Below are 10,463 nucleotides of genomic sequence, written 5' to 3' on the forward strand. Positions count from 1 at the left end.
AAATGAATAAATAAATATATACATTTGTAGATGTAAAAAATATATACATGAATAAGTAAGAAATACACAAATAAATGTATAATTTATGTATTTACTATCCCATATATTTTTTTGTGGTCACAATTACCCATAAATTATATAGTTATTTATTTATTTATTCATTCATTCATTAAAGCATTTTATTATATTATTATACATTTATTCAAGCATTCAAATATACAATTATGTATTTAGATACTTACTTTTGATCCTCAAACCCCTCAAGAGTTGTACATGTAAAATAAATAAGTTGCATCATAATGCTCAAATGACCTGAAACAACAAAATATATAATAGGATTCTATATCACTCCAATATTGTTGTTGGTAAATGTTATGTTATATGACCTGACCTAATTAGACATGGCTGTAGGGGATTTTATATCAAAGCATTTTTTCTTTCGATAATCGATTAAAACTAATTTTTTATTTATTACCATACTTGATTACAACATGTGATATGAGTCACCTCCAGTACTAGTTATTTAATTATGAATGAAAAGGTTCACAGGCTTTACTTTCAGCATGTACAGGTGCACCAGGACCTTACAATCTATCAAAGTTACATCATTATCAAGGTTTTTTGCTACTGCTCTCTCTCATCTACTACCAGTAATGGTAATGGGACTAAATGGACTCATGCATGCAACTGGATTACATTTCTTGTTCAAGAAAATAGCTCCATCCCCTCACTTTGATGCAACGTGCTTGGTGATATTTACATTGTTAATAAACATTGTGTTGACATTTAAGGCTCTATTTGCCAGGTTTGCTTCATAAATCAATGTAGCTGGACCTATTTTTTTACCACTCAGCTCATATGCTGATGTCCTATATGTGTAATTTGTTGTGCTCATCCTCCAAAGCAGGTCAGAACATTTTTTTGTGTAGGTTACAGATGAACCTGTGACTTTTATGAAAGAAGAAACTGAGTCATATTCTGAAACTCTCATAACTCCTTACATCTCATCATCATCCCTTGCTGACAAGCTTTTCTCTCTTACACTATATTCAGTAAGAAAATATGTTTCACAAGTTACCTGTCTTAATTCTGTACATTTACATTACTCCTTGCAAGAAAAAAATGGACTGGCAATGGACTGGCTTTGATGGAGATTTGGAGATAGGTAGTTAAAGCTGATGAAATCTTAACCTATTTGAGAGCAAATCATTAATTATAAATATAATATTTCACTGCTTTGTAGTCTGCTCTAAGGTTACACATGCCAAGGTTCTTTTCAAGGTGTGTTTTGTATTCTTACCCTGTAGATCTGCAGATTCTCCACTGAGCCCTCTTCTCCAAAACACTCAGTTAATTCCATCTGGGTATGTATGTGCTGAATTTTAATTAAAAACGAAAAGTGCAAACTATGAGCAACAACTCACTGCCCCGCTGCAAATCTACTTGTTCCAGTGATTGCATTAGTAATCTCAGTTATATGTATATATATATGTGTGTGTGTGTGTGTGTGTGTGTATGTATGTATATATAGATATATAGATTAGATATAGATATAAACTCTATCATTGTCTATTCTGTTCTTTAGCGATTCAGCTAATCAGGCAAATGGTGAAGTTATTCCTCCTCAAAAAAATGCTCAGCCTGAGGGGTCAACAGTGGAGACCATAGACGATACAAAATCAGTATATGAGAACATCTCTCTATTGACTGTAACTGCAAAGACTGCTTTTTTTTGGCTCTCGGGAATAAGCAACTTTCTTTGTTATAGGCCCCAGGCGCCCACTGAAGAACTTACTCAACTTGGAGAGGCACAACCTGAAAAATCTGTTGTCACCACAACTGCAGAAAACAAGGATGAATGTGCTGCTACAGCACTTGACCAGTCAAACATAGAACCCAATGAGGGGGCTGCTGAGGTCTCTGCAAATGTTGATGTCGAAGAACCTATCCAAAATAGCGAGGCACAACCAGTTTCCTCAGCAAAGGAGAACCCAGAGGCAGTGGCTCCTGTGGAGACATCTGAGCAGCCGGCTGCCAACACAACAGCAGAAAACAAGGCAGAATATGCCGAAACAGCAGTTGACCAGTCAAACGTAGAAAACACTGAGGTCAAAGTCTTTTCAGATGCCCATGTGGAAGGTCCAGTGGGAGACACCTCTGCTACGGCTGGCACACAGGAGAGTACCAACAGTGCTGAAGTCCCTGCTGCAATTGAAGTCAAACTGAGACCTCAACACAGTGTGGAAGCAGTCCCTGACTTATTGGCAGCATCTGTATGTAAATCGTTCACTCAGTCTACTGCTGACACTGCTACACAGGGGAGTTGTGAGACAGATTCTCCAGAAGTCAAACTAAGACCTCAAGAGGAACCTTCAACCAAAGCAGAGGCAGCAAATGCAGCAGATATGGAAGATGCTGGAGTACAATCTACGGTCGAACCTGAGGAGAAGAGCTGTGAGAAATGTCCTCCAGTACAGGCTGCAGAAGACATTGTTGAAGCTGTAGCTGAGGTTAACGTGGCGTCATCATCACCTGAGAGCCCTGCTGTGACTGATGCAGCAGGAGGAGACGCTGCTCTCCAACACAGTGTGGAAGCAGTCCCTGACTTAGTGGCAGCATCTGTATGTAAATCGTCCACTCAACCTGCTGCTGAGACTGCTACAGAGGGGAGTTGTGAGAAAGAGTCTCCAGAAATCAAACTGAGACTTCAAGAGGAACCTTCAACCAAAGCAGAAGCAGCAAATGCAGCAAATTTGGAAGATGCTGGAGTACAACCTACTGCTGAACCTGAAGAGAAGAGCTGTGAGAAATGTCCTCCAGTACAGGCTGTGGAAGACATTATTGAAGCTGTAGCTGAGGTTAATGTGGTGTCATCATCACCCGAGAGCCTTGCTGTGACTGATGCAGCAGCAGAAGAGGCTGTTCTCCAACACCATGTGGAAGCAGTTCCTGACTCAGTGGGAGGCACTGTATCCGAATCGCCTACTCAGCCTGCTGCTGAAACTGCAGTCACGTCTGTCGAGTGTAAAGTGGATTCTGCTGCCGTTGCTGAGCCAGTTTTACAGATCAGAGCTGCAGAGGTAGTTGAGTGTGAAGTCCAGCCTGCTGATAACACTGTTGTCGAGGAAAGTGTTGAGCCAACACCTGAGGATGCAGCAGGCCGCGTGGCTGAGTTGTGCATCGAGGATGCGCTTGAGCCTGTAACAGCTCCAGATTGTGAAGTTGTTGCTGAGGAGACGAAACTGAAACAGCAGTCTGATCATGTTGACACGTGAGTAGGCCCACCTCACATTTGCTGTTTTTCATGATATTTACATATTTTCACTCGTGCAATAAAAATGCATCTTATTCTGTGCTGATGACAATTATTTTGTAGCTCTGAAAAGTCCCAAAAGCCCAGCGAGGAATCCACACAACCTCTGATTAACACCAGGTAATGTCTCACTTCAAAGACAACACCATTTAGAATTTGAATGGCTCATACACAAAGCTGAACAAGTGTGATTATCTTTTCTCTCTGCTGCAGGTCTAGAAAAGACGTTTGTTCAGTCTGTGACATAAAACTTGGAAATGTCAGGATCATACTGAGTGAACCTCTGATTAACTGCCACCCCGAATGTCTGAAGGTTTGCTGTGTTTTCTTCACCTGTCAGAAAACAGACTGTATATCTGTAGGCATATATTGAATGAGATGCTCTTGTCATTGTTTAATGGGAATATTGTGTGTGTCTTTGCAGTGTGGTGTGTGTACTCAGGCCCTGGGAGATTTTCTGACCCCCATCTTCCTGCATGACCAAGGGATCCTATGTGGTTGCTGCTTTGCAGAAGCTCTGAAGACCTGAAACCTAACTGGGACAAGTCATCAGAGAAGACCCAAAGCAGACTGTGATTAATGTGTTGTTTGGACTATATAAATAAGTGCCGCAACACTGGTGCCTTAAATCTATATTCTGTCTTTTGAACTGATTTCTGAAAGTTTTTACAGACACATTATGCCCTGTTGGGATTGCCAGGATTAAGAATTCTGTCATTAAAATGTCTGGCGGCATATTATGTAGTGTAGTGATTGCCCAAGATGTTTAAATGAAATACAGTCAACATGAAAGATTTTTTATTGCAATGTATTATACACGGTTAAAATAAAATCACAAGTCTTGCCTCAGATTCAAATGCTTTAATCAGCCTTAATTTCAAATAAGCACACACAACTCAACCCGGCTTAGTTAGAGGCAGGGCTACACTCCAGTCACCTGGAGGCGCGTTATTGAAGCATCAACACCTCAGTAACATAAAAACAGCTTATTTTAAGCAGTAGCCAAAAAAAGCTCCACGAAAATGGATACAGGTCTTTGCCCCCACTTACATGGTGGCATTTAAACAAAGCAAAAATGCATTATAAATGAATGCAAAGTGCATGCATTGTAAGTGAAAGCACAAAGGGAGATGGGAGGATACACCTTACCATTGCAGAAAACTTTGGTACATTCAGCTTCACTGGCTTTAGTTTACACGATGTTGATACACAAGATGGTGATAATGACGCAGCAGCAAAATCATATTCAGAACCAACGTATGCATCAGTAAACACTGAACGGAGGGCATGCAGTTATGATTTGCGAGGCGAGCTGTCATCGCTCTTAATTATTCATGGAACGTCATACATCACAATCTGACAACAGCATCAGCACCAACGAAGCTTCACAGAAAGAATAAAATGAGAGATACAACTTGCGAGAGGAAAATGAACAACTTAGTTAAGAGAATCATCGGAGGAGGAGGATTTGAGGAGGAGACCAGAGCTCGCTGCTGGGTGTGAGTGATCTTCATCTCTCTGTCTGTTGTTCATACAAAAAGGTGCTGAGAAACAGTTGTCTGTTATTGGACACGTCTAAAGAAATACTATAGCAGGTGATCCAGGTTTGGAAGTTGCTGTTTCTCAGAGGATGAACAGAAACCTATTGTTGCACGTGTTGACTGCCCATCTCATAGCCAGAGGATGGGGTTGGCTGGGATGGACGTGTTGCTCTTAGCGGATCCCTTTCCTGCCCAGAAATCGCAAGACTGCATAGTTGTAGGTGGTGGCAATCATGTACAGAAACTGCAAAGGAAGACATTGGGATGATATTATGAAAATACACAAAAAACACATTATCTTACTAACTTCTTTGGTAGAAAGGAGTTCCACTGAAAACTGCTCATAGTAAAGCCAGGAAATAAATGTTGCTGCTGAATTTGTCCATCCTTTAAGCACCACAAACTAAATTCCATTCACTTCCATTGTACTGTGGTGACAGCAATAATCTCAAAGGAAAATATCTCAAAATCTGCCTGACTGGATAAAACCAAAACTACCTCTGCATGGCTAAATACAGCCAAGTGATTCTGTAATTTGGGAAAAGTGGCCCTTAAAATGTGTTTCAACTGGTAGTGTTGGATGAAATCATGCAAACTACCAAAGCAGTAGCTCACCAGTGCTAAGAGAGTGATCCCGGCACCAGCAAATGCAGCTATGTACAAGTCATAGGTGACGTAGAACTGTAAGACATATCAAACACAGATTAGTTTAATACACATTCAGAGGATTAAACCAATCCCTTGTTTGTATGTATGTGTCATTCCATTCCACTGAAATGCTCACTTTCACACCCATTCATAAATAATTTAGAATAGATTTTACATTCCTTCTGCACACTGATTTTAATGTGAGGATGCTGACATGAAATACTAAACTGTGTAAAGTGGAATATTGGATTCATCTACTCACCTCACTGGCTTTGCAAATAGATGCCAAGGTCATTCCACAAGCCTTGCCTGGCATCGCATTCCAAGGCAGCAGACCTTAAATGAAGACATGACGTAAGTATCTCTGACCATTGCTGAATCATGATGAGTTATGATGCATTTAAGTTCCTGCTTGCATTCAGCATATCAGTAAAGAAATTAAGATAAAGGATTGTTATCTTCATCAATTCATAACTAATGCAAGAGCCTGGTTTGCATCCACTCCACAATGATTAATTCATTGCTGTCACACACACATTAACATTCTCATCAGGTGGACATGCGGTCAGTCATTATAAGAACAACGCACCATACTGCCTGGCGTCCATGCAAATCCAGCCGTGCTGATTAATGCTGGGGGTTGTTTCAGCCAGGATGTTGATGTTGTGGCAGGTCTGCTCCATGTTGAACAGGAAGAAGACTGGGATAGCAGTGAAGGCAAACACTGCCAGCCAGATGAAGGCCAAGATGTACGTCACAATGATGAACTGTTGAAATGAAGAGTGCAGTACGTTAGGTCACAGAGATGCGGCGTAGGAGCTTAGGTGTGATAAATGTGGTGTCATTAAATCAGCTATCAACCGTAATTCATGATTCTGTGGAGAAATCACAGAAACAAAGAACATTTCATTGAGCCCAGGACCTACAACAAACGTTCAGCTTCTTAACCTGACGTCACATTTCCCCTCCCTCTGTACCACCCATGCTCTCACCGTCAGGCTCAGGCAGCGCCCACATTGGGTGCTCCTGAATTCACCAAAGGTCTGCTTGACGGCGCTTGTGGTGTAGAAACCCTCAGCCAGCAGCAGGATACCATAGAGGAAGAAAAATGACGCCAGGCCATAGATCACGTACTGGAAGTATTTGATACTGGAATATTCACAGGGAGAAGTCAGGTCAAACAGCAAAATCAGCGAATTCTTGAGAGGTCAAAAATAACAAGTCAGAGAATTTAGTGAAACGTCACTCACAAGGAGGCCATGACCGCAAAGTCCTGAACGTTGCGGGCGAAGTAAGTCTCGACCAGGACTTCGGTCTGGGTCAACGCTTCGTGCCCGCAGCCACAAAATAATGCCATGCCAGCATAGCACAGCAAAGTGGCCACCAGGGATGGGTAGGGCACTGCCCCAATGCACCGGATACAGCAATCATAACAACCTGAGGGGGCATAATATATCAGCACACAGGCGGCACACACCGCACATATAACCACACAACACATCTATGCCTCTGCGGGGAACTCTTTCACCCTGTTGGGGAGCTATGAAAAAGGCCTCGCTCTGTCTGCAAATCCATGTGCATACACCAAAACCCCACCAACAGGCAAGAAAGCAACAGAAAAAAAAATTAGACAGCAGTGGCAAACAAGAGTTCAAGCAGCGGTTCCCAATAAAGCGTCCAAACAAAAGCAGTCGCCACTGACTTCACAACAATCTCATGCACTTCTTCCAGTGTAAGCTGCGCTGTTGAAGCAGGTAGCAAATATCCACAGTGTTAATAAATGCATTGGCAGAAATGGGATAGAGGAAAGCACCTAAGGCTTTGCAAAGCCAAGGCTGCCTGACCGGAAACATTTGCTGCTTCTGATCCTTTACTCCACAACAAGAAAGATCCCAGTGCCAACCGGTGATGCACAGTGCTGCCTACAAGGTATTGCTACAGTAAAATAAGCCTCTCTGCGCTGATTTCATCCGTATGTCAATGCTCCTCTGCTTCTACCAACATCTCACAGCTCAGCCTCTACTAACTCTGGTCCTGCCCTCTTTCCCCAGCAGTCACAGTCGTCACCAGGCGAGTGAGAGATGGTGGTGAAACCCTGGCTTCAAGGCCCTGAAGAAAGAGCATCTCTTTGTGGCTGCAGATACAATATCCATTGTCTTTGCTGTGATCAGGGAGGAACAAAGGGCACCGATGTCAAACAAACAAAGCCCATAGTGCCACAGCACACACACACAGTAGTATGTAGTGGCAGAGGGGTCACCAGGATGGTCTCAACACCACTGTGACTACTCAGACCATCCTCCATCCACAGCTGGCTGAGACTGGTACCATAGCACTGAGTGTCAATGCCAGCGGGGGCTGGGTTCAAGTGTTCAAAGAGTGGGCAGAAGCATAATGAACGAGAGAGGCAATTTGAATATCTTCACAACAACAACAACGACAACAGCCCCGCTGAAAATTTGAGTTTCGTCACTATATGTTGTGGAATCCTTTAATGCTTAAACTGTTTCTGTGCAATATAACATTCAGATAATTTCACAAATTTGAGGATTGCAGTTGGAAGAAACGGAGGCAGTGAGTTAAACAAACTGCTACTAAAGTATAAATAGTAACCGCAGGAAGACTGCTAGAGTCCCATTAATGATAGTGTCTGCAGACACCCACGCTTCAGCTGTGCCCAGCTGCAGCAGTGGTTACAGCGATGGAGTGATACAGGCCATCATAGCCTCCATTTCACTTAGGCGCAAAAGACATCAGTGCATTTACAGTAGACGCCAGATAATCAATGAGGACTGGAAAGCTGTTAAAAAAAAGGTGTGAAAGTTAGCACACATGCTGTTTGGAAGTGAGAAAAAATGGCTTGCACAAGTTGTTTTTGGGTCCACAGTTCACAGTTCTCATATTCTCCCCCTGACACATGTGGGAGTATCTGACCTCTTTCACACGAGTGACCTGGCATGGCCTTGGCATGATAAGAGTCACTGCCCAACACTGCCAGCCACTTGGATTCCAGCCTGCTAATGAGGACTTCTCTGTGTACTGAAAAGTAAGTAATCCTGGCTGAGTCCATATGCTGCTTTCTGTACCGTCGTCCGAAATCATCATTGCATGTTAAACTCCATCATATGGTAGCAACAAAATGCAAAGGGTGAGTAAATGATAAATCAATAATCCACATGTGGGTATCAAAATACTTTTGATAAATAAAAACACAGGATTAAAGCAGCAAATCTTGCTCACAGTGACACTACAACATGATGTGTAAGGACAGAGAGGACGTTTCTAAAGCAACATTAGTAAGTTATTGAAATCCACATTTTCAAATCACATCAATAATAGATGATAAGAGTTATTAAAAATTCTGTGCACTCACCCATGTCCAGAAAGAAGTGCGGGGGTTATTGAAGTTTTGCTGGATGGCTTTGTGACTGTGATATGAGGATATGAGAAGTTATTCCCCGCCACTCCTATATGAATCTGACTCGCGCTTTTGTCTCATCAACAATAGATAGACCACATCTCCCCGAGTCACATCTTAAAGTCACAAAGTCCCATTTCAGCTGCCAGTCATTATTTATAGAGCCATGGGTTCAGGACTGGGCTGAGTGCGGCTCACAGATTCTAATATGAGTTGGTTTCTTGGTATTTGATGATAATGCCATTATGCAATTTACTGTGTTTTAGTGGTTCTGACAACTACTCACGACTCTCTTTGATTACACTGTGGGTATTGTAGAAGAATGAGAATGTTTGCATGCACACTTTAAACAGTATACAATATGCAAAGACTAAAGATTATTTCAGTTTATGCTTTTTGGCCAGTCCAAATGAACTAATATTTAATTTTTCTGGGTAATTGTGCAGTTTGCAAATAAAATAACACAGATTTGCTTTTTTTTTTTTTGTTACGTTTTCCCATCAGAGTTGTTATTTAGTTGTGCACATTCATTTGGAGGGAGCATTTCATGAACTTTCAAATGTCAACATGCAACTAAACATGCTCTGTCTGTCTGCACACACATACACACACATATGCTAGGTGTCAGCGAACACTCACAGCAGCACCTTCACAAACATACAGAGATAAGAGGTGCTCTCAGACAAAAGAGTGAAATAAATCGGAACGCCAGTGACTGACATGGATGAAGTTGACTAACAAGGGTGACATTGACGGTCGGGTCCAGCTGCTGCCCTCCATCCCTCCCTCCCTCATGTTTGACCCAGTTGATGTCAAAGCTGTGTTCAGTACAAAGGAGCCAGTGTGGAGCAGTAGAAAACACCATGCTATCTTTTTTTCTTGGAGAAGCCCCTCATCCTATTTTTGTGTGCCATTTTAAGCCCATGACAAACTAGACATAACTGACTGTTATACAAAGACATTAATAATCACTTGATTATATGACATTATATTGCATTAGACTTGTAACAGACTACACTTTGTAAGGTACCATCGCTTGCTAAAGGAGCTGCAGCCGCCATTTCACCAAATTGGCCAGAAAATTGTCCACATAACTATCAAAACTCAGGACATTAGAAGGACGGATTTCTGGATTAACATAAATTCCCTCCTCTTAAGAAAAAAACTAACAGCCTTGTGGCTTGATAAAATGTTTGGTTTGAGTTGTAGCCTTTTGTCTCATAAAAACCCAGAGCAAAAACGGATCAAGTCATTAATATGTAGAAAGGATTAATGACATCAGTTTTGTTAAGCTGAAATGAAGAGCAGAGAGAAATGATGCCTTCGAAATCTCTGAGAAAACCATGCCAGAGAGGGAGAGAAAGAGAAAAGAGGCATTAATTAACCTCTGTACTGTCTGCGAGTGTGCAGAATGGTTGTCAGCTTAACTTGGGAGATGTGAATTAGCAACAATGTTGACAATCAAAGGACGGGATTAGGTAGGACGACAAGTCTTAATGGCTTGTGAACTTGACATGAAGAGAGCAAATTTGTTCATTTATGA

The 10,463-nt window shown here is 41.8% G+C and overlaps 1 protein-coding gene across 3 annotated transcripts; it reads right to left on the reverse strand.

Moving 5' to 3' along the window:
- Positions 1–4,089: 4,089 nt before the first annotated feature.
- plp1b (proteolipid protein 1b) lies at positions 4,090–9,047 on the reverse strand. 3 transcript variants are annotated; one of them, XM_076750411.1, is made up of 7 exons: positions 8,876–9,047; positions 6,753–6,939; positions 6,495–6,651; positions 6,092–6,269; positions 5,765–5,838; positions 5,470–5,535; positions 4,090–5,098 (listed from the first exon to the last, which is right to left on the reverse strand). In XM_076750411.1, the coding sequence occupies exons 1-7, from the start codon at positions 8,877–8,879 to the stop codon at positions 5,027–5,029; spliced, it is 738 nt and encodes a 245-aa protein (XP_076606526.1). In that variant the 5' UTR covers positions 8,880–9,047; the 3' UTR covers positions 4,090–5,026. The 3 variants fall into 3 exon arrangements, with proteins under 3 accessions (XP_076606526.1, XP_076606525.1, XP_076606527.1); XM_076750410.1 differs by lacking the exon at positions 8,876–9,047 and adding an exon at positions 7,316–8,738 and having other exon boundaries at positions 4,160–5,098; XM_076750412.1 differs by lacking the exon at positions 8,876–9,047 and adding an exon at positions 7,347–8,730 and having other exon boundaries at positions 4,160–5,098.
- Positions 9,048–10,463: the final 1,416 nt, after the last annotated feature.

The sequence above is a fragment of the Chaetodon auriga genome, chromosome 15, assembly GCF_051107435.1.
Source record: "Chaetodon auriga isolate fChaAug3 chromosome 15, fChaAug3.hap1, whole genome shotgun sequence".
NCBI lineage: Eukaryota > Metazoa > Chordata > Actinopteri > Chaetodontiformes > Chaetodontidae > Chaetodon > Chaetodon auriga.

Coding starts and splice junctions, on each gene's coding strand:
- plp1b (XM_076750410.1), bottom strand. CDS start 7,355: ATGTTTCCGGTCAGGCAGCCTTGGCTTTGCAAAGCCTTAG. Junction 6,940..7,315: donor TTGGCTTTGCAAAGCCTTAG/GTGCTTTCCTCT, acceptor ATGCCCCCTCAG/GTTGTTATGATTGCTGTATC. Junction 5,536..5,764: donor CTATTTGCAAAGCCAGTGAG/GTGAGTAGATGA, acceptor TATGTCTTACAG/TTCTACGTCACCTATGACTT.